At 30.4% G+C, this 24388-nt stretch overlaps 1 protein-coding gene, 1 long non-coding RNA gene and 1 pseudogene across 3 annotated transcripts; 2 read left to right on the plus strand and 1 right to left on the minus strand.

Annotated features, from left to right (window-relative positions):
• The first annotated feature begins 6209 nt into the window (after positions 1-6209).
• LOC114169071 (uncharacterized) lies at positions 6210-8018 on the plus strand. The gene is made up of 3 exons (XR_003600896.2): positions 6210-6316; positions 6430-6505; positions 7763-8018. It is a non-coding gene; the product is annotated as an uncharacterized LOC114169071 (long non-coding RNA).
• Positions 8019-8216: 198 nt separating this feature from the next.
• On the minus strand, positions 8217-9920 carry LOC114179629 (uncharacterized; annotated as a pseudogene). The gene is made up of 4 exons (XR_014996789.1): positions 9548-9920; positions 9410-9459; positions 9231-9292; positions 8217-9021 (listed from the first exon to the last, which is right to left on the minus strand). The product of XR_014996789.1 is annotated as an uncharacterized LOC114179629 (transcript).
• Positions 9921-13700: 3780 nt separating this feature from the next.
• Positions 13701-24357, plus strand: LOC114163012 (1-acyl-sn-glycerol-3-phosphate acyltransferase 2-like). Its single transcript, XM_028047059.2, has 11 exons — positions 13701-14082; positions 14720-14842; positions 16698-16737; positions 16901-16974; positions 17258-17317; positions 20153-20230; positions 20433-20591; positions 21834-21959; positions 23327-23419; positions 23654-23740; positions 23889-24357. Exons 1-11 carry the CDS (start codon positions 14002-14004, stop codon positions 24126-24128), a joined length of 1161 nt encoding a protein of 386 aa, XP_027902860.2. The 5' UTR covers positions 13701-14001; the 3' UTR covers positions 24129-24357.
• Positions 24358-24388: the final 31 nt, after the last annotated feature.

The raw sequence follows: 24388 nt of genomic DNA on the forward strand, positions 1-24388 counted from the left end.
TAATGGAATGTTTTAAATATATTTGTTTAAGTATGACCTATAAAACCTATAAATACAATATCCTACCATAGAAAGGAGAGATTAAATTCTCACATAAAATAAATTTCTTATACAATTTTCATTCAATTTAATTTGTGCATTACACGTGATTTTTTAAATTCTTTTTTATTTGCATTAGAGGGAACTTTTGCTCATAGACAAGTGTGACTCTTGAGAACCTCATATTCCACCTTGAAAATATCTCCACCAAATATGGTAAAAACAAGTTGCAATAAATGTCGCAACATATTACAATAAATTTAAGAATTTGACAAAAGTAATTTGTTCATGTTTAAAGAAAACAAAACTTAAAATCAAATATCAATCATGATAGTGGAATTTTTTTTATAGGTTAAATATATTTTTCATCCCTTAATTTGTGAAATTTATAATTTGTATCTCTTTGAAACTGTAGTATTGTGCATTGATTGGGGATACTTGTGGGTGAGAAACCATCATAAACTCTACTAGAATTACAAACTCTCAAAGAGTAAAGTAGTCTAGATAGTGATAGTTGAATGAAATTCTTATAATGGAATTAGAGGTGAGACTAGGGATGTCAACGGGGCGGGTAGGGTACGGGTAGTAGCTCCCCCGTACCCTACCCGCTGGATAAATATTCGCCCCGTACCCGTACCCATATCCGTCGGGTATCCGTTATGCGGGTACCCGTCTAATTTTTTCATATCCACGGGTATCCACGGGTACCCGCGGGTATTTACAAAAATATTTAAAAAAAAAAATATTTAACCATAATTAGTGTTTGGATCAATAAGTCTCCTTTCTCCGATTGATTATTGAAAAACAAACAAATAAAAAATCACTACCAATTTATATTATAGTTTATTTTTGAATAAAATATTAAAGAAATTACTAACTTCGTCAATGTCCACTTCTTGCAACATTGTATAAAGTTTCATGTTGTCAATAACCAGTCTTAGAGACACATCAATGTCTCCACAGTATATGGAAGTAATTTACTCATTTGTGGGGTAAGAATCTGACCACCATTATTGAATGAAGACTCATAATGTTTTTTACTAATATATATATATATATATATATATATATATATATATATGGGTATTTTTCTGAATTAAAGTTTAGCGGGTACGGGTATCCACGGGTATGGATACTATGATACCCGTACCCGCCCCGTTAACATGCGGGTATCAAAAATACCCATACCCACGGGTAGCGGGTATCCATTTTTAATATCCATTTTCTACCCGTTGCGGGTTTTATCCGCGGATACCCGCGGGTACGGATTTTTTTGACATCCCTAGATGAGACCCTTCTCAGTAAAGTCATAAGTTTAACTTACCCTATTTGTCATGATATAATACTTGATTATATTCACATAACTGAATGTGGTTAATATATTTGTTTAATTATGGTTATGAAGCTTATAAATACAATATCCTACCATAAAGAGGAGAGAATAAATTTTGACATAAAATAAATTTCTTATACAATTTTCATTCAATTTTATTCATGCATTATACAAGATCATTTTAAATTCTTTGTTATTTGGATCAGAGGAGTTCTTACGGGTAGATCAGTGTGGCCCTTGAGAACCTCATATTCCACCTTAAATCATCTCCACCAAATATGGTCAAAACAAGTAGCAATAAATGTCACACATATTACAATAAAGTTATGAATTTGACAAAAGTAATTTGTTCATGTTTAAAAAAAAAAAATCAAATTAAGATCAATCATGATAATGAGATATTTTTTTTAAAGATTCAATATATTTTTTATCCCTTAATATTTAGTGAAAATTATAATTTGTCTCTCTTTCAAACTTCAGTATTGTGCATTGATTAGGGATACTTGTGGGTGAGAAACCATCCTAAACTCTACTAGAATTACAAACTCTCATAAAGTAAAGTAGTCTAGATAGTAATAGTTGAATGAGATTCTTATGACGGGATTAGCGGTGAGACTCTTCTTAGTGAAGGCATAAGTTAAACTTACCCTATCTGCTATGAGAAATTTGATTCGTTTGTTAGGCCAAGGGAAGATAGGACCCTTGCTATAATCCACTTAAGGGCTTCATGACATGTACAAAAATTTTAGTTGTCCAAGTCAACCCATAAATTTGATAGAAAGTTTAAAATTATGATTTGTTGTATGTTGAATTGTTTTATTATAGAAATTTATAAAATATGTATATTTGAAATTATCAATAGTTTATCCTTTCTACTTTGGTGTTTTGTCTGTATTTATTTTTGTAATGATTACTATAATGGTGTGAGTAAGTGAGGTTATAGGTGAGAGGCAGATTAAACCTTAAAAGTAAATATATTTTTTGAAAGTTTTTTATATTTTGTCATTATATATATATATATATATATATATATATATATATATATATATATATATAATGTATATATAATGTATCTTTAAGTGTTCATTTAGTATTGATTTTTGGAAATATTAACTTATTTTGAAAAATTTTGACACCAAAAACTATGACCATATAATATACATCTATTTTTTGTATGTCTTTAACTTGAATTTTGATAATGATTGCATGATACTCTAGATCCTATATACTCTATTAATAAATTGACTCCAGTTTTGGGTTGTTATATGTAATAATATGGTAAATAATGGTTATCAATAAAAATAAATAATTAGATATATTTTAAAAATATATTATTAAATGTTAAATTACATTTATTATTATAATTTATTTATTATATTATAAATTGGAAATAAATGTTTTATTATATTTGTTTACGCAGAATCATTATATCAAATTGTATAATCAATTACACTTTAATTTTGCTCATTTCTTCGTCTTTCTTCGCTACACTGTATGGAATTAAAAAAAAAAAAAGTATTACTTTGTTTTTCGTGGTTTTCTTCTTGTACTTCTTTCGTAAATTCACGCTTCTTATATTTCTATAGCAGGAAACAAACTTACTATAAGTGAAAAGTTTGGAGTAAATTTATGTGATTCAAAAATAAATGTGTTATTAAGTAAATAATTGATTTGCCCTTTATTGAAGATGAGTATGAAATATATTTGAATATTAGAAAAAATTTAGGTGATTTGTTTATGTAATAAGAAAATATTTGAGATAAATTATTTTAATTTTTTTAACTAAATATATAAGTATATAAACAATAAATTGGAAACCAGGTTCAAATTTTTTGTTATATAAATATATAAAGGTGGTGGATTAATTTTTTTAGTATGTGAAATTAAATTCAGAAACTCAAGTTTAAATTTCACAACCATAAACATACATGGCTACAAACCAGAAAGAATGTCAAATAAAAAACAAAAATCAAAAATCAAAGTTATGTCTAGATTTTTACATAGTTCTTTGATTATTTGTTGAGACAACATAATGGATTATGCTTTCAACTAATCGTCTCATTTTGATTGGCATACAAGAACAACTAAGTAAAAGTGTTCTTAATACCTCACTTTCTACACATTAAGAAGGTAAAGCTCCCTCTTTTCATCTTCACAAATTAACAAAATAATTAATTACAATAATGAACACTAACATATATATACTTTTAGGTATTCATTTTTCCTTGTATAGGAGATCAATGGATCGAAACATAACAAATGCATTCTAAATAGTAATAAACTAATAAAACCAATTGCGTATGCTCACAGAGAATGCATATTAATTTAGTATTGATGGCTGGATAAAATAGTAGAAGTCAAATCTTGTGTGATAATGGCTTTTTCTTTTTATAACGATAGTAACGTAAGTCAATTCAAAGGTCATTACATACGTAACAATAATACAATATTATCTTGTCATACGTTGTTGGCCTTAAGGTTTGATTATATTTTTTCTTATTAAAAGTATTATTCAAGACCAAATATAAAAATGATATGCTGAGTTATTTACTTTGGTTGAAATATTAACAAAAATTGAATTAAATTAAACCAATTTGCAATAGCTGATTTCTCGAGCACTCTTGTCTTAAAATATGTCCTAATGTTTTTATTTTGAATATTTCTGTAACATATGCCATGAGGTATGATGCACACATTATTTTATTTATTTATTAAAGTGTGATAAGGAGTAAGAGACCTTATAAGAAAAATGCACTTTGGGAGGAAGTATATGTGTTTTTTAATGAGTATATAATGATTTCTTAATAAAGTGAATTTTAAGTTTAGACTAATCTTCCAAAAATAACTAACTACTAAAGTGATGTTTGCATTTATTCGTCATATATATATATATATATATATATATATATATATATATATATATATATATATATATATGTGTTTTTTAATAATTATACAATGATTATATCTTAAGATATGAACTTTAAGTCTAAGTCAATGTTACAAAATCGACTTTTAATATGAGAATTAAAAATATTTATATATTATAAACTAGTATTTTTATAGTCAATGTAAAATCTCCAACACACCTCACAACGAGGTATATACATCTCGAATGTAAAACTAAATATTAATAGGTTGTCTGAGAGTGACCCTATAATGGGTAGCATGATAGACTTAACAAATGACAAATCTTTTGTTAGTTGATAACACAATAAGTCCAACAAACAGCAAGTCTCACTAGGACATACTTAACATTACTAAGGAAAGTAAAGAAACTTGTAAACTAAATCAATGAAATCAATGACCCAAATTGCAACAATCAACATTGGATTAGCCATTTTTCTTGTTTGTAGTGTTTCAGAATGTATGTATTATTCCACAATTTGTCACCATTGTAAAATATAAAATAAACCTATTCATATTTTTCAACCCTCCCTCGACAACCTTAGCGGTTTTGGAGTCTAGTTGACTTCAACAACTAATATACATAAATTTCCAATGTGATTGTTGCTTTGTCTTTCTTCTCGTTTTGCTTATTAGTTTCGATTGATAATTGTTATGATTTCTTCCTCCTCGATCAATGTTTTAACGGGAGATAAATAACTCTATTACGATTGCCTAACTAGGGTAAATAAGTACATTCAAACTAGTTACACGTTTGTCTTAAGACATCTATCTCATATAAAAACACTTGATTAAATTGGCCCTCACTTAATCCATTTATATATAATATAATCTTTTCTGAGTTACAATCAATGAAATCTAAAATGCACTAAACAAATTCCTAATAATTCATGAATACACTATTATCGTTCACTAAAATATTGTTTGTTATGATATTTTGTTTCTTGTTATGATATTTTGTTTCTCATTTCCATAATGCTTGATTATCAAGCAGACATAAAATTTGACCTGTGATTGATTTTATGAAACCCACTCCTTTCTGTCTTGTTTGATATATTGACTAATCTCTTTCTAAATTTTAAATGACATGCGATTTCATTTTTTTTATAAGTTAGTCTAATGTTATATCATGATTAATAATTTTATTATCTAGCCCACTGTAATTATATATTTATTTTATTTAATATGATGTATAATATTAAATAATTTGCTTAACTGTTTTTTATGAAAAGGTTACAACAAAGGAAAAAAAATGTATTTACTTGTATGTAATTATACGTATTTATATATTGTGATATAAATACTATATAACTGTGATTTATCTGTTAGTAACTTATCAAATCCTCCAGTCATTTACTATATTCCATCCCCAATTTTCTTTTATTCTGCTTTACTAATTTTCTCTCTCAAGACTAATAAAGTAACATCTACCTATTCGAAACAAATTTTTGTCCACCTAATTTATATGTAAAACATATTGTTTATTCTTCTAATAGATATTTAAGTAGAACCAAGTTAAACATATCAGGTTTTACTGTCACATATATAATTTTTAATATATAACTTAAATAATAGATAAATATTTAAATATTTGATTTCAATTTTAATTGAGAAGTATCAATCCGAAAATTGAAGCGATTCGTTCTATTGTAGATAAAAAAAATTCCAAACTAATCAAAAAATCATCGACTTCAATCAGTTTTTTTTTTCTTTATGAATTGGCTTTCGGTTAATTTTATTTTTTTATCGATTTTATTTTAAAGATCCTTATTCCATTCAATGTTAAAAAAACAGGCTTATGGTTGGATGTGTAAAGCCCACTTGTGTTTGTAAAAATTTTTTGATTTGACTTTAGTAGAGGTTCAAGATCAGCCCACTTGTTTTCCTACTTGTTCCACCTATTCACACTCACTTCTTTCATTCTGTCTTTTTTCAAAAATAGTTCACCTTCTTTTCTTTCTTCCCCTTCTGAAGCAAAGTTGTGCTAGGGCAGCTGCTAAACCTTCCTTCCAGCTAGCGGAAATGTCTTTTTTTCATGTAAGTTGAGTTCAAATTTTTGTTTTTCTCCTTTTCCAGCTTTGTTCATTGGTTTTGTCATGAGCTCTTCCTTAGAACCTCATCTTCGTTTTTGTGTTCATGTTCTTTTTCAGCCCTATAGTTGCTTCTAGAGTTGTGGTGCTCTTTTTGTTAGTGTTTTTCCCCCCTCAAGTTTAACTCCCAGTCAAGGTAAGAAAAGTTAGGGCTTTAAAACTTTTTTTTAGTGTCTTGCATGTTTTTGGTTTTGACTCGTGCTTAAAATGTTGGTTTGATGTTCGTGGTTGTGTTTTTTTAGTTTTGTTGTTTGGAATTTTGGGTTTTTGCAATTTGAAACTAGTGAAAATCTGTTATTCTAGTTAAGTGAGAATTTTTAGCTTAAGCGAGAATTTTTAGCTTAAGCGAGAATTTCTAATTTAAGCGATATTAGTTTAGCTTAAGCGAGAATAACAGAATTTCACTTTGCTCTATGTTCGAATTTGAGCTTAAGCGAGATCAGTCTACCTTAAGCGAGAATTTCTAGCTTAAACGAAATCAGTCTAGCTTAAACTAGAATTATTGCAGAATTTTAATTTCTTAACTTTAACTTGTGATTAACTGAGTTAATGTTAAAAATATGATGTATGAAGCTATGCATGAATGATGTGGCATTTTCTAACCTGTACTTGATGTGTTTAGTTTGGGATGATAATTATTCTGATATAGCATGTGGAATGTTGATGGTAAAAGAGTTTCAAGGAAAATTCTTGGTGGTGTGATTAGTGATGCCTTAATATATTAGATGTCTAGATAAGGAAGACATTCTGAACTCTAATAATCACTCACACTCACGTAGAGTAGAATGATTATGTGGTAAGAGTGACATGAGATCCTAGTCTTGGGAGGTGTTTGAGCTTGAGACATATTGGGATTAACCTTGTGATTGATTGGGTGATAACCCCTTGTGGCCAGACTCTGCAGAGTTTAGCAATCAACGCAAATGCATACTTCCTTAGAATTCTATATCAAGGGCATAATCTGAATATCGTTAAGAGTCAGTTGGGTGTCTAATTGAGTGAAAGTTTTGTGAGTTAATTTTTCTGTGTTTGTTTCCTTTTTGTGTTTTTCTTTTTGCAATGATCACCAAATGTTGGTGTGAGCAGATGTGGAGACCCCTGATGATCATCAAGACAACGAAAATGTTGTTGTGTAGTTTAGGCTTGTTGGTTATTGCTCTTTTGAGCATCTTTTGAAAAACTGGTGTAATTCTTTGCTCTTTTGAGCAATCTTTTGTTAATCTGATTTATGTTTTAAGACATGTCTATGACACTATTTTGTACTATGACACCTCTATTTTAAGTATATTTTGAGATGACTATAATGGTTAAATTCTAATATACTTTCTATTATTTGTTCTATTTTATTATGAGATAGTGATATTTTATTTATTAAAGTTATTCTGTTAAATAGGATGTCAGACGATGAACAGTGGAGATGATACTTTTATACAAATGATGTATAAATTGTAAGGCTACATATATAGACTTTCTATTACGGACAAAATAATAGCTAGTTTATTTATTTATTTAAACTAAATTATTAGTTTCACCATTTATTTCCTTATTTTAAAGCATGACGTGTTGGTAGTCTATCCTATCGAATACATAAATTATGGATTAAAATTTACCAAAGCACTTAATTGTATTTGGTATATACTTAATCTCTCCATTACGCAATATCGAGTATCTATGAACAATTTAATGTACTTGATTTATCTTCCCTTCTATAAAAAAACGTCTCTTAAAAGGTCAAAATACACCAATGGAAATTTTACACCAAAGTTTCTACATCTAGTAGAGAAGTACACACGAAAGCACTAAAAAGTTTGTTGTTTTTAATGTTTAAAAGGTACATGTCGAAATAATTTTGTGGTCTAGCATCAAAGAACCATCTATTCAATGGGAATATCAAACACAATCCTCAAACTTCAAAATAAACAAAACTATATTTTCTCATGATAATCATGAACTTCAGCCCCGACAAGAAGAAAGTCTAGCCCAGGCATGAACTTTATTACCCTAACTCTCAAAATCCAATTGAAAATTTGAAATGCTTAACTAAGCACCATTTACACTGTCAAAATTGTATGTAATGGAATCGTAAACGAAATTCAAATCCTACGCTACAATTATAACCTTTTCAATACCAAAAAAATGCTGAAAAAAATTCCTATATAACAGATCAAGCTTGGTTACTTGATCTTCAATATTAAGAGTTGTTGACCACAAACAGAGGTACCCTTTCCTTTTGTACCACACTTCACCTCTTCTGACACCCCATCACTCGAACTTCCACCTTTCTCAGTTGTCCCTTTCTTCCCCCCTCTTGCCAGCCTCTTCAATTCAGAGCAGAACCCACTGATCTGACTAAGAATCTCTCGGCCACCCAACAAATTTTGTGCAGAGAAAGTACTCTTCAGTTGATTTTTTCGGTGACTTTTCACAGGACACTCCTCTGGAACAGTATTCACCTGTTTTGGATTTGGATTTGCATCGTTCGTCTTCATCAATGGCTTCTTTAACTTGCTGCTCCTACTTCCACTGGGTAGCGGAGCTGTGAAGTTTGGATTCCTATTCTCACTGTCTTCGTCAACGTTTCCAGAACAGCTTGGTCTTCTAGATCTTTCACTATACTTTGCTTTAGCACTTTCCACAAATGAAGACTTTCCCCTAACACAAGAACCATAAAAAAAGTCAGGTTACTATCATACGCATCAGTAATTCCTAAAAACTTGATCTTTTAGTCTTCTTCTGAAATGTGGTGATTTTGATCCAGACCTTATAAAAGCCACTCAAATTCAGACTATAAGATTAAAATATAGATGCTAAAATCAATTTTAGCCAAATTTCTTAAATCCCTTTCTCATAGGATTCGGTACCTTCGGTGTCTGTCTCTGAAGGGGAGAATTTCAGAAAAGGATGCAAATCTTGAATGCTTAACCTGCTCGACAAAAGAAAGAGGAAAAGAAAATTAGTTCATTATTACGAAAAAATAATCCACAGATTAAGTTATTGAACAATCCAATAGAATACAAGAAACAAGAATTGAGGATGCCACCTTGGAACTGCGTTTAAGAAAATCTTCAGCGGTTTTCGGATGCTTGCAATCTGCGAGTGGAAAAGAAACAACTGAGCAAGAGGAAAAGAAAAAAAGCGAGAAAGGAAATTCCACATACACCCTCGTAAAGAGCCTCACCGCGAGTGCAGAACCAGGCTTCATCATCAACGAGAGAGTCATCAAAAGCAGAGAGATCGACCCACATAGGCGCGTCAAAGTTCTCGTACGTGTCGTCTAGGGCGAACGTAGAATCGATGTTGTCCCAGTCAATGTTGTCTGGTTCCATCTGAATCTGAAAAGTTAAAGCCAGAAATAGTAGTTAGAGAAATGAATTAGAATTGCAAAATGGAAAGGAAGAAGAGGGTGGAAAAATTGTTGGAAATGTGAAGGTCCCAGTATTTTGTTGCAGGAGAAAGCTCAGAAGAAGAAGAAGAAGAAGAAGATAGTGGAATAAGCAGAAGAAGGTGTGGCCTTTGTATATGGTTAATTAGGATTAACGATTGTGTAACGTTTGGACGTTAGAACATGACATTTACGTTCGTGTAGGAATAGGATGTTTTAAATAATTTCGACCGTTGGGGACTTTCTCCCTCTTTCTTCTTGACTCTCTTTCTTTTATTATTATTATTATGTCCTTTTTCATTAGCAAACTGTAAGAATTAGGAGAAAGAAACTGAAATTAAGAAAATAATTAAACGAAGTGAATAAATTAGAGACAAATAGTGGATAAATTTGTTTAAACTAAAATAATTTTATTCAAATAAATCACTTATTTAAGAAGTTTATGAGATTTATATTTCATTTTATTAAAAATCATTTAAAAAAAATACAAATAAAGGAGTTTATTGTATACATTTCTCCTTTATGATTGAAAAAAAAAATTAATATATTTTTCCTTTGAGAAATTTAGGTTGTAATTTCTATTTTAATTGGTTCAACCTGTTCCAAGTATTAACTTAGTTACTATTGTTTTGCTTTTAAATTTCATGTGCTGTTTTAAATTTAGGAAAAATTAAAAGTTCAAATTGAGAATGTATTTAAAATTGTAACAATATACGCATACAGGATATAATATCCGATATTTAAAAATTGATTTTAACATACAAAACAGAACTTTTATCACTTTTTTAATTTATTTTAAATTATAATCACTTTGTCATTAGAAGTTATAAGATTGGTTTAACAATAAAGTTAATAATCTTAGGAATATTTCAGAAAACAAAATATTTAATTAATAATGATTATTTGATAAGTGCAGACAACACACATCTTGTAATTCTAACACTGAATTTGTTTCTTGAAAAATATAAAATCTGGATAACACTCATTAAATAAAAGAAAAGAGACCATAAATTTTAGTCAACAATAGAAAGTGTATTAGAAATTGTTTAAAAGTGTGATGCCAATTTTTAAAATTATTTTGAAAGTAATAAAATTAAAATTTAAAAATCTGGGAAAATGAGTTGAATAACATATTCTTTTGATAACAAATTTATTAATTAGATTTTTAATCTCTAGAAAACGAAATAAACTTATTTTTATCTTCCAAATTTTAAAAATCTTTTTAGAATTGTATAATCTAGAAAAATGTTTTGAGTATTTTTTATAACCATGTTGTTGATAAAAAGTGTATATGACTTTGTCTATGATTGATTTTATTAAATAATGTGATTGATAATTTTTAGTGGATTTGTCTTTTTAATCATGATCTCTGTTTTTTTTTTGTGTGTGTGAAGAAATCCTTAATCATTAATGAGTAAATATTAATATGAGCAAGTGAAGATAAATATGATAAAGTGATTATGGTTTTCTGGATTGATGCATCAATTTTGTCACAATGTAACGAGTTAAATTGATATTTTTTTATTCATTACTGGTTTTGCTTGACCCACCACACTAAATTAGTATAGTAGAGTTGGGTGGGGATGGTCCCCATGTTTCTTTAAAAGGTTAAAATTCAAAAGATTAATTATGAACTTAAATCATTAACACTGCTACTAAATTGTAATTATTAATCACAATAAATAAATAAAATAATTTTACATGTAACCCACGATAAGTTTAGCCTTATTCAATTTATCCACTTTAAGTAAAAAATTGTTTATATTTACATTTATATCATTAAATATTTATAAATTTATAATAATGCATGTTCAAAGTCCTACATCAATTAGAAATAAGATCAATTCACAATATATAAGTGAGTGCAGTCTTTATCTTACAAGCTACCAGATTTGTGAGGTTGAGTTAGACTTAAAATCCATTTATATTTTGAAATAGTAGGTTTAATCATACGAATCATTTATATTTGTTAAAAGATATAATACATGTGATGTGTGTAGAGAGACCTTATGATCTATTGTTGGAAAAAATTCAAATACAAGTTAAAAATCTTACCGAAGTTAAACACTATATAAGAATAAATATCCAGTAAAATGACAATACCTCAGATACAACAATTAATCATATATATATATATATATATAACATAAATAATTATTATAAAGTTAACAACCCATATATATATATTATAATTAAAATTTCGCATATTATATTATATTATAATAAAATTTTTATATTTACAGAATTATATTAAACTATTTGACCTATCAATATTACATTGTTAAACTCATTCTTTAGATAAAATTTAAGGTCCCAAAGAGAAAAGGGCCAAATGATCCACGTCTTGAAAGGGCCATATAGGTTGAAACATTTATAATAACAAGTTGAAGCCTTGGCTACCTAAATCCTGTTAATCTATTTTCTTTTTTTCAACATAATACTAAACATTTTTAACAAAATTTTGGGAATGTGTTTTGAACTAGGTTTCCTGTAGTTTTGAACTTAATAATGTTAGAGTTCGATATATCTTAATAAAAAATATTATAGTGACATCTTTCAGTCGTTATTTTACTACAGTAATTGTTTTAAATAAGTTAAATTATTTTCCAATTAACCACATCCCTCTTACTTTGATGGAAGGATATCTTTTATTCAAAATTATTTATCATTTTTTATTTTCTTTTTGGCCCTAGGGCATTGCAAAGTGGGTATGATATTTATGATGAAACATTTAATGTTTAGGTTTTATAAAAGGTTCGAAATTTATCGACAATAATTTATTTTAAGATAGTGGATATTTAAATAAATTTCAGAATTACAAAAATAAGAAATTATTTTCTGTTTTAAAAGTATATGTTTTAGTAACAGGTAAAAAAGAATAATTATTATCACAATTATAAAATTTTTGTTAAAGAAAAACTACTAAGAACCTTAAAAATAATGTGATCGTTTGTTGTGATAAAAGTAAGAAGTTTAGAGTAGCAAAATAACACCAGTTTTGTTGTTTACAGAGTTAGCTAACTTGAAGCGAAAGAAAGATATAGAAAGTCCATGGAAGTTACATCCTTCATCGTTGCATAAATAAATAGAAGGGTAAGGGTGGGTGGAAGTTGCCATTTACTTCAAATGCTTCACCGACTCACCAAAATAATTTTAAAACTAAATTAGTTGGCCAACCAAATTTAATACTTTCAATTCATTCATCCCATAACATTCCTACTAACTATATTGACGATGGGTACATACGTACAATTACAAATTTGACACCGTCTCGTACTATTTTTATCTTTTATTTTTTTATAAGTTAAATATATTTATAGTTTGAAAAGTAAAATTCGTCTTGTTCCAAACTTTATACATTTTAGATTATAATTTTTATAAATGAATCAATATAATTATTTTTTTTCGTTAAATAATGTTTTAGGCTAATATGTCAATGATATATTTAATTCAACTTTATAAAATCGACTTAAGGTTTATATCTACATATATAGTATAAATTTGTTTTATCTTTAATTAATACGAGACTTTTAACACATCTTTCACGCTAAGATATTTACATATCAAACATAAGACTAAACATTGATGAGTGAATCGATAGTCAGGTAGAAAAAAAATCAACAAATAATAAATTTTACTAAAATAAATTAAATTTCACTAGAATAAATTCTAACCAAATAATTTGATACCATGTTAAAAATATATTTTCATTAGAAAAACTATATTTATTTAAACTGTATTAAAATTTAGAACAAAAATAAATTAATTTTTATTGGAGTTTAAAGACTCAATATATATATATATATATTTATTCAATTTATCTTTTAAAATTAGCTATTATAACTATAATTATTTATAGTTTGATGATAGTGTAAAAAAGAAGATATTTTTCCATTGTAAAAATAGAAGGAAGGTGATATATATTCAATTTATGAGGAAAAAGAAGAAAGAAAGAAAAAGCAATGGCGACGAAGAAGATGCAGTGCACAGGTGAAGCAGTTAATTAAATCGGTGGAAAGTGGGAACGGAGAAACTTACCTCACTCTTCTCTCGCAAATCCAAAGAGGGAAAAAGGGAACCACCACGTCCATTCCATTCACCACACTTTCTCTGTTCTCACTTCCCAAATCAAATCTGAATCGCCAAATCCAACACATTCACAAATCATTTTCATCACTCACTCATTCATTCCTCATTCATTCCCTTTTTCTCTCTCTCTCTCTCTCTCTATCTGCTGCGTTCTGCTGTGCATGGCTATTGCTGCAGCAGCTGTTGTCGTGCCATTGGGTCTCCTCTTCTTCGCCTCCGGCCTCCTTGTCAATCTCATTCAGGTTTCTCTTTTCCCCTTTTCACTTCATATATCTCTTCTCTTCTCTTCTCTTTCTTTCTCGAATGTATCGAAAAAGGTTCTTTTTTTCAAATGGGAGGTTCCACCAATGTCTCGGAACTTTTTCTTAACTCATACACGAGTTTTCTACTGATGGAGTGGAAGAAGTATTTCGAACATTTCATGACTGAGAAATGATAACGCACACTGTCTTTCGCACTCTTTTGGAAACTTTCCTTGTTATTGGTTGAAATAACTGTAGTGGGTTCTATGTTTGGAGTCCCACATTGACAAAATGAGCTACTTGATAGTCAGGAGTTTCGAGGCTGTTCCATCTAATGAACTGGTCTTTTGTGTTGAATTTTTCTCTTCTTGAGTCCTTACATATTCCACTTCTCATTCTCATTTAACAAGGTTATAATTTTTGGTAAAGTTTGATTGGGGAAGTGTGTCTTAGAGGGTGATGCTAACGCTATTCTTGTTACTTTGTTCATCATTACTGCAAACCAACAGTTCAAAATAAGTTTTGTATTTCGTGCAACAAATGAAATTGTAAAGGAAATGAAAAAAAGAAGAAGTACTAAGAAATATGTTGAGTTGCTTCGATTAATCTGTTTCATCTCTTGATTAATTTGTGTCAGGCGATATGCTATGTTGTATTAAGGCCGGTGTCGAAGAATTTGTACCGACGGATCAACCGGGTTGTAGCGGAACTGTTGTGGCTGGAGCTTGTTTGGCTTATTGATTGGTGGGCAGGAGTTAAGGTGTTTATCTAGATCTAAGTTTTCTATATTTTTCTTTACTCCTGTTCGGATAAATTTCTCAATAAACACTTATAGGAAAAAAAAGATAAAATAAATTAAGCTTCCCCATACGTTAAAACTACATTATATATAGGATTCATGGACATTCCCTCATTTAACTTCTTTAAAAAATGATTTTAATTTTTCTGGGTAATTTTTAACTAATGCGACAAGATTTATGCAAACAGGTCTTTTTTGGGCACTATTTTTTGAATGGCCAAACATTAGTTGTTAATATATTAGTTTTTATTGGTGGGTACTAAAACCCACACCTATCTCTCCCTCCCTTTCACTTCAACCACTTTTGGGACTATTATTGTCTTCAAATTTAGTTAGTCATCCACCACTGTAATTTGTTTTACTTGCTCTATGTGGTATTCTTGAAGATACGGAAGTGGGCCTCTATATTATTCGCATAGTACATTTCTTTCCTAAAAACCTGTAAAGATAAATAGCTGTTTAGCGTAATCATCTCTTCCCTCTACTTGGATGGGTGTTGCATAATTAAACCTGGACAATCTGGCTACCTTGTGTATGTGACTTGCAAGGAACAATATTTTATGGGCTTTACAATGTTGCATATGTTTCAGTGAGAAATAAAACTGCTTCCATTGGTTTTTACTTTCCAGTACTAAAAGCTAACTTAGTTTCAAAATTAGGGCTATTTTGTTGATGCTTTTCTTCTATATTTCAATCAAAATGTTTTATATTCACGAACAAAATAATGAAGACCTCAAAAATAGCTGTTTTAGTGTGTTTTCATAAATCTAAAAATACCTTCTGAACAAAAAGGTTCTAAATAAGTAAAGCTTATCTCATGCTTACATGTTTTTAGCTTAAACAAAAAAAAATGTATGACATGAATAGACTTCCAACTCAATCAAGCAAGTCTAGCAGGTGTTTATTTTATACTAGCAAAGTAATAGAGCAAAGGAAACAACCACTTTCCATTAATTCTTTGAGCTGCAATTGGCAGAGCTAGAAATTTTGGAGATAGTTGCCTTTTTTTTCTCAGGTTTTTCTTGGGCTTGGAATGATTGGAATGAGATGTTTATTTCATTTAACCATTGGTGGTTGTATGCATGCACTACTGAAAGGGTATTTAGATATTTAGATTTTTTGGATCTAAAAGTTGAGGGAAGATCCAACGGTGACATGCATAGCTCTATAATCCATATGATTGGTGAATATTAGAAGGATTTGTTATCTCCCTCCCTTTTTTACTAGATTAAACTTTCCCGCTTTTTCTACCAGTCCAGCTGGATGAAAAAGACTATGAACGAAGTAAAGATTCAGAGAGTGACTGAGTATTGCTAATTACAAGATATGATTTAGTTTAACTTGTAATTTTCTTTCTTCTCTATTTTTAATTAAATTTTTTATTCAAAACAAAAATCTGTGTTTGTTATTCATAGACAGAACTTTTTCTTGTGAAATAAAGCCTTTCCTTCCTTGCTTACAAATTTCTTGATTTTAAATAATTTTTTGTGGACGGGGATATTGCCTTTCTCTATTGTTGTATCACCAGATCAGTTGGAGAGATTAACCCATTTGGATTATTCTCCAAAGAGCTACTTTTCAAATCAGTTTCTTTCAAAAGAATCTAATGAGTTTGGTGGTTGGCTGATTGCTACCATACCATATGGAATATCTCTCTCGATCAGTTGTGTCGTTTTAATACTTTCAGAAAGTCTGATGTTATCAAATAAATAAAATTGGTTATTTGAAAATAATTAATTTATGAACTGTATTTTAATAGTTTACTCGGTTGCATTTCATATAATTTATTCTCACATTTGGAACTTTCTGGCTCTAGGTCCAAATATTCACAGATCATGAAACCTTTCGTTTAATGGGTAAGTCTTTTGTTAGCCTATGCATTTAGCTTGACACTCTTACTCTCTCTTTTTTCTTAATGTGTTGTGCATGTATTCTTATCGTCTACAAAGGAAAAAGGGGGATCTTCTCGGGTTAACATTTGCTTACGTGGAATAATTTAATTCTGTTTTGTATAATCAGGTAAAGAGCATGCGCTTGTGATAAGCAATCACAGAAGTGATATTGATTGGCTTGTTGGATGGGTTTCAGCTCAGGTGAATTTCGTCTATGGTTTGATATTTTCCACCTCATCAATGAAAGCAAATTAAAACTAATTCACACTCGTGTATTACTACAAGAAATTTATTTTATTAATTATTTTGGATTGTCTGATATTGTGTGATACTAAGACAAAGGGACACATTTTAGGGTTACTAGTGCATCTGTTATTCTATAATAAAATATGCTAATCTTTGATTTGCTATCCTAAAATTTTCGTGACATATTTATTTATTTTTTGCTTCAACTGCTGATTGGTTATTCCATATCATTCAACAGCGTTCAGGTTGTCTTGGCAGCACTCTAGCTGTGATGAAGAAATCTTCAAAGTTTCTGCCGGTATATGCTTGTGACTTTTACTTTCAAAATGAATTTAATTAGTCATTATGAAGAAATCACCTATAGTGCACTCTGCATTTAGAGGATCTTAATTTTTGGAAACAGTAGCATCCAATTCTCTTTTATATTGCCACTTTATCTCATATTTTCGTAACATCAGTTATAAGCTTTCTGGTATACATTAAACCTTCTTGGAAGCACAATATCTCATTTTTTAGTCTCCTTCTTGGGAATAATTTTGGCTTATATTATTCTTGTAAATAGAATAAAATCTTGTATATTTGTTATTATTAGGATAGATTGATTTTTTCCCTACTTCCTCTATTTCCCTTTTTATGGTAAGTTTTCCCATTTCCTAGCATTAGCCTATAAAATGGGATTAGAGCTTGTATTTCGAACACACAAATATATTCAGTTCTTTTCTTTCTAGTTGGTACTAGAGCTCTTGATCTTGAGGACTCTGTTTTTGCTGCCTCTGTTTGTTGTTGCTGCTCATTGGGTTGGTCAGTACACCAGGAGGAGTGCCTCCTAATTAACTGCTCATCTCCAATGAATCATGGCCATTCAATGCCACATGTGCTGTCTCAATCTCTGGTGCATGTGAGTCACATGCCATCCTTCGACGGTGTTGACCTGCCAACATCACCACAAAAAGGATGTTGTTGACAACCAGTGGCGGACCATTGCATTTGACAGGGGAGCCCCAACGTTTTTCTTCATCTTTTATTTTTTATATATTTTTTAAAAATATATTTATATATTATTATTTTATTTATATTAATTTAGTTTAGAAAAGTTTTTTTAAAATTTAAAAACTATGTTTTCTCTTTCTATTATAATTTTTTTACTTCTTTATTTGGTGTCTCTCTTCTATGCCTCCATCTCTTTCTCTCCTCTTATTTATATCTCAATTTTTACCATCAATTTCTTATTATTTTCAAAATTAAATTGCTCCACGGCAAAATTGAGGAGTTAAGGAACATTTTGGACCGAACAATTTCTTCTTTTGAGTAAGTTCATTTTTTATAATTTTTTTCTGAAGCAATATATTTTTCTCTTGTATGTGGCTTTTCTACGCTCTAGGCATATATCTATCGATTAGAGATCATAAAATCATACTTTAATTGTTGATCAAACTCTTCTGTGTGTATATAAAGCTATTTTAGGCTTTGAAGTTGTGTAAGGAAAGAACAAGACTAGGAATCTACTCTAAGGTCGGGAAGCTAATCATTTAGAAGTTATTAGTTTTCTTAAAATATTGAGTCTTGTTTTTAAGATTTAATTTGGGATATTCATAATTTTATCTTTTCCTAAATAAGTGAAAGGTGACAAATTTATATTAGAAATATTATGGTAAAGAGTAAAAGAATTTATTCTTTTTTCAAGAAGAAGGCTCGTGATGAAATTGAAAATAGATGCATCTACGTAATCTAAATTTGAGATATTTCATGAGAATCCAAAAATTGAAGAAAATGAAAAACAACTCTATAAGGTTCTTAAAGTTACATATAATTGATTTGAAAATGCTTTAGAACATGATTTGGGGAAGCATTTTAAAATTTGACAATAGAAAAAATGATTTGAGGAAATAAAAACTTTTTTTAATTAGAAAAAATAATTTATATATAACAAATATAATTTGGTGTCCTAACATTTTTGTTCAAGTTCCGCCACTGTTGACAACCCTTCTTTCAAGTTTAGGGTTTAGCTTGCTTGAATATTTCATGTAAAAGATACAATGCATATTCAATATGACAATAAGGTTATTCTAAAATAATAAGATGCATATTTAAAAATGTGTAAAATTCATAAATGTAATGAATATATATATATATATATATATATATATATATATATATATATATATATATATATATATATATATATATATATATATATGCAATTGTGCACATTCAAGTTGAAATCATTTTAGAATTTGTGCCAAAATTAAAATTTTTATATCATTGTCATCATAAATTACTTTATTATGAGCATAGGTATATAACATTGTCAATGTCATTACTTTTTAAAAAAAAAATCGTAGAGAACCATTTCCTCTTTGGTATATGAAAAACAATGTTTATATGTTTCTATATTATATGTACTTTTCTTATAGTTGTAATGGATATAAATGCATTAAAAGCTTGGACATTTTACCAACATGTGTTGGTGAAGTATCCAAAAATATAGTTGATATGTGAAACAAATAAAAGTATTGGTGCTTTGTAGGTTTGGATACTTGATTGATACATATTGGTGAAGCAACGTAGAATATCAGTATTGAATTTGCTTCATATCCTCATTTTGTTTGACATGTCTGCAATTCTTTGATGAAGAGCCCCTTTCCGCCCTGTTCTTCTCATGACTGAAGAGAAGATATTGTCTTTCTAGTCCCTTGGGTCCAATGATATTTTAAACTTGTTGGGTTTTGTGATAGGCCCTCAAAAATGTGGAGGCCCAGCTGAATAGGCCCAAAATGTGGAAAATGTATGTCAGCAGGAATAGGAAATTTTTTTGGAATGGTAGGTGGGGAGAGAAAACGAGGGAAGGATGATGTGAGAGAATTTGGTTATTTGAGGGAAAGAGGTTGTTGAGGATGGGAGGAAGAATACCTTTCTCTGCGTGAGGAGCTGAACTCTGTAGTAGTGGAAGTTTCTCCACTGCATTTTTTCCTTCCGTATCATCAACAATACATATTATTCATCATTTTACTGTTATATTGCGTGAATTACCCTTTTGGTTTGCATAAGTTTGTATCAACTTGATGTCCATAATTATATCTAGTGGGCTTAGTTTATTCGTACTACTCTTAGAGGCTAAGTTGTACTTATGCAGGTCATTGGCTGGTCAATGTGGTTTTCTGAGTATCTTTTTCTGGAGAGAAGTTGGGCTAAGGATGAAAGCACATTAAGGGTATGATATGCTAAAATTTAATTAGTTTATGTTTTTATGCTCACAAGATACGGGATACATGCTTGTGCTGTCAAACTGATGTGTTCTTATTTCTTACTTATGCAGCAATACATTCAATGGCTATAGATTTTCTCTCTCGGTGCATTAGCTGTTTGATTTCATTTGGGAATCTCATTTGAATATTTTGTTATCATATCTGCAGTTAGGCATCCAACGACTGAGTGATTATCCTCTTCCCTTTTGGTTAGCTCTCTTCGTAGAAGGAACACGCTTTACACAGGCCAAATTGTTAGCTGCTCAGGAATATGCAACTTCCACTGGATTGCCTGTCCCTAGAAATGTTTTAATTCCAAGAACTAAGGTGAGTTATATAAATTTTCTGCTTTCGTCCTTCTGTTGCCTTTTCTTTCATGGATTGGAAGCTACACTGTGTTAATCTGTGTTAGCGGCAATTACAGACTTGCAAATCTTAGCAGTATTGCTGATGAAATTATATTACACTTCTACTGCTCATTATCATGTGGATATCACTCTAGCTGGTATGGGTCGTAAAAAGGCTCATTCAAACTGGAGAATCACTTGCTAGGTTCATGTGGGCATAGTTTAATTTGTTTTGAAGACTACGGAAATTGACCTAGAGATGTAGCCAAAGACAGGATATTTAAATTCTATAGATTTGTGACCAATAAGAATAGTAAATTAGTTCTATTTAGTTTTTTAAATTTAATTAGTGTTTGTCTGAGTTGTGAACATCACGTGTAGTGGGTTGCTGTCTCTTTTTTATCTCATGTAAATTATGCCTTAACAAAATTGGACGAAGGGGCCCTCTATGATTCTGTGCAGGATAAGGGTTATGGTTCCATTGGGTAAAGTTTAGATATTTTTGGGTGGCCCCTAAGGTAGGTGCTTTGCTTTGAACAGTACCTTTGGGAATATGGACTTTGATTTAGAGGTGCATCAGAGAAAACCCAAGAAAGAAACTGTTTGGATTTTCTTTTGTGGAAAACAGGTTAGAATGGTATAGAAATCAAACAAAACAAAAAAATGTGACCAAGGAATTACATCTAGGGTTTGTTTGCTTCACACGAACAAGAGCCATGCAATTCAGCTGTCTTATAATCTATCAAAAGAAAATGTAGAGAGGGAAAAAGAATGAAGCCAATAGGCATTATGGAATCTGTATGCCAATTACTGAGTGGTGGACATTATTTATATTAAGTCATACGCTCATAAATACAACTGTTTACAATTACCCTATTTACTGTGATTAGATAATAATATACAACATAAAATCATACCATAGCTACCCTATTTACATTGTTTCTAACAAAAAAGAGTTACAACTGGGGCCAAGAGAACATTTTAGAATTTGGATCCATACAGAATAGGAATCTCTCTACATTTAAGGGGATATTGTCACCCGTAGATATACCGATACTAAATTCTGATTTTGAAAGGACCACATTATTTCTTTACCCCAGAAGATATGTAACCTGTTTGTTAGCTCTCCCATTTATTAACTCAACAAGAATTAGGAAAGTAATTCTATTTTTACACTGTAATATTTATTGTCTAATATTTACGGTTGTTTTGTTTCTTTCAGGGTTTTGTTTCTGCAGTAAGTCATATGCGCTCATTTGTTCCTGCCATTTATGATGTAACAGTAGCTGTCCCCAAGAATTCCCCTGCTCCTACAATGCTAAGACTCTTCAAAGGGCAAACTTCAGTGGTAAGGCAATCAAGATGAAGATTTATAAATAGCTTCATCTTAAGTTCCCATCATTTTTTTCTCTGCCTATATTATGTAACTGTCGTTGAATATCATAATAGAAAGTAGGGAGAATAATGATATTTTTCCTCATTAATTCAACTGAAACATATTATAAAATATATAGACGGAGAGGAGAGATGAAAATAAGTGAAAAACTTTCTCCATACTTATATCAACTCCTCAAATAACAAAGGTACATAATGATTAAACAAAGTTATCCTGATCCTAATCTGCTGTCATCCCCACATTGACATATGGCAAAGAGTAGAGCTTATGAGAGCTTGAGCAATCCTCATGACCTCACCTCATGAGCTATATTTTAGAGTTAAGTTAGGGCTAACCCAAATTCAAGATCGACTTTGTTCCATGACTTTCTCAGTGCAATAAAAAAGCCTGTCCTACAATTTCCACATATCAGACACAATTGTTATTCCCCCGTCAACAAATAGCACATTTATGATTTTATTGACTTTCCCTTTCTTTAAACTCAGTAGTCCCTATGCTCTCGGTAAGTTTACTGTGCTACACTAATCTCTGATGTGAATGTAACTGCTGATATTAACTTGTGGGATCAAAAATTGGAATTTCAGATAGCATAAAATGAATGATTTCCTTGCTCCGTGGGTGTCTTTAATGTGCTTAATAGTTAATATTTAGTCCAAGTTTAATTGGTTGACTTTGACACTTGCATATTGGTCTTAATACCTGGATATTTCTGTAACTACTTGGGAAAAGCACATTAAGATAACGAGTCTGGAGTTCAGGGAAAGTAGGAGGATGTTAGTAAACCTCTGTTTTAAAAGGGTCTATGTTAAGTTAGAATTAGAGGCGGAGGTTAGAAGGGGATTGGGTCCCAATTCTACAGTAGCTAGTATTTGATAAGAAAGGCAGATAGGGAATTTATTAAAGTAACTTAAGATTTGACACGGAAATTGGAAGGAAGAGAACGAGGTCTTTCAAATTCCTGAAAATTAATGAGACAAGGAGAAGTTCCATTGTATCATTCTAAATTACTGGTTTTCTATTAGACTGCTACCGATTAGAGTGGTTTATGCTATAATATATATATATATATATATATATATATATTTTTTTTTTTTCTATTCTATTTTGCTGCAATTCTATCAGAAGAATTTGATAGGATTCTTGTTTTTTTATCTCTATGTTAAGCCACGATATTTTTAGGGATTTTGAAGGTTGGCTTTTGGAATATTTGAGGTTTGCTATTTTGTTAATGCTGAAGAGATTGGATGCTTCTATTACGTTTACCTTTTGCTTTAATTTGGTTGACTTCATGAACAGGATCTGTAACATTCATTCCACAGGTGCATGTTCACATCAAGCGGCATTTAATGAAGGAAATGCCAGAAACAGATGAGGCCGTTGCTCAATGGTGTAGAGATATATTCGTGGCCAAGGTGCTTGTTGGAAGAACCTTCTTACTTTTTTCTATTAATATTTTCTCCACTCTGGGTCCACATATTGGTAGCGTGCTATAATTGTTTGTACTCTGTAGAACTATGATTAATGGTTAATTTTGAAAAAAATGTACACAATGTCCTACTTGCACTGTTGATTTTCTCTATATATTATTGTTCCCTGTTAAAAAATATCACTGGTTTTATTTTCCTTTTTACCCATTGGAAAACTAGGATGCTCTATTAGACAAACATATGGCTGAGGATACTTTTAGTGACAAAGAGCTGCAGGATGCTGGTCGACCAATAAAGTCTCTTGTGGTAAGATACTTTCTCAAGACGTCTCATATTATTATTTGTCAGATATTCTTTTCTTCTGTCTCCCATTTGCCAGTGGATGTTTTCCATTATTTTTGGTCAATACTATAGATGTTTTCCTAAAGAACCATGAATTTCAATTTGGGAGCAGGTAGTGATATCTTGGGCCTGTCTGGTTGTTGCGGGGTTTCTAAAGTTCCTACAATGGTCTTCACTACTATCTTCATGGAAGGGTGTTGCATTCTCAGCTTTTGGTTTGACAGTTGTTACTGCACTTATGCAAATTTTGATTCAATTCTCACAGTCAGAGCGTTCAAACCCTACCAAGATCGCCCCTGCTCAATCAAAAAACAAGGGGGAATTAGAGGCTATGAATGAGAAGCAACAGTAGATTATTCTCTTGTTCCCCCGACCCAAGTTTTCCATACAGAGCTAGGGACTTCATCTACGATCACGTTTTGACGAGCTTAAAGTAGCATTGTATGATGAGTTACTCACGTAATACTCATTATTTTGATTTCAAAATGTGACTACTCTATGTTTCTATTCTATACATGTAGTGTATGCTTAACTATCCATTGTTTTTTAATTTATCAGGATAACCTTTTGGCCTAGTAAAACTCCACAACCTCTTTATTTTGATTTTGTCTA

Source organism: Vigna unguiculata, chromosome 1 (assembly GCF_037176805.1).
Source record: "Vigna unguiculata cultivar grain cowpea cultivar isolate G323 ecotype 2 chromosome 1, ASM3717680v1, whole genome shotgun sequence".
Taxonomy (NCBI): Eukaryota; Viridiplantae; Streptophyta; class Magnoliopsida; order Fabales; family Fabaceae; genus Vigna; species Vigna unguiculata.

Bases quoted from the DNA above. Each gene is read 5' to 3' on its own strand.
- LOC114163012 (XM_028047059.2), top strand. From the start codon at position 14,002: ATGGCTATTGCTGCAGCAGCTGTTGTCGTGCCATTGGGTCTCCTCTTC. The intron at 14,083-14,719 runs GTTTCTCTTTTC...AATTTGTGTCAG, and splicing joins TCCTTGTCAATCTCATTCAG to GCGATATGCTATGTTGTATT. The intron at 20,592-21,833 runs GTGAGTTATATA...TGTTTCTTTCAG, and splicing joins TTTTAATTCCAAGAACTAAG to GGTTTTGTTTCTGCAGTAAG.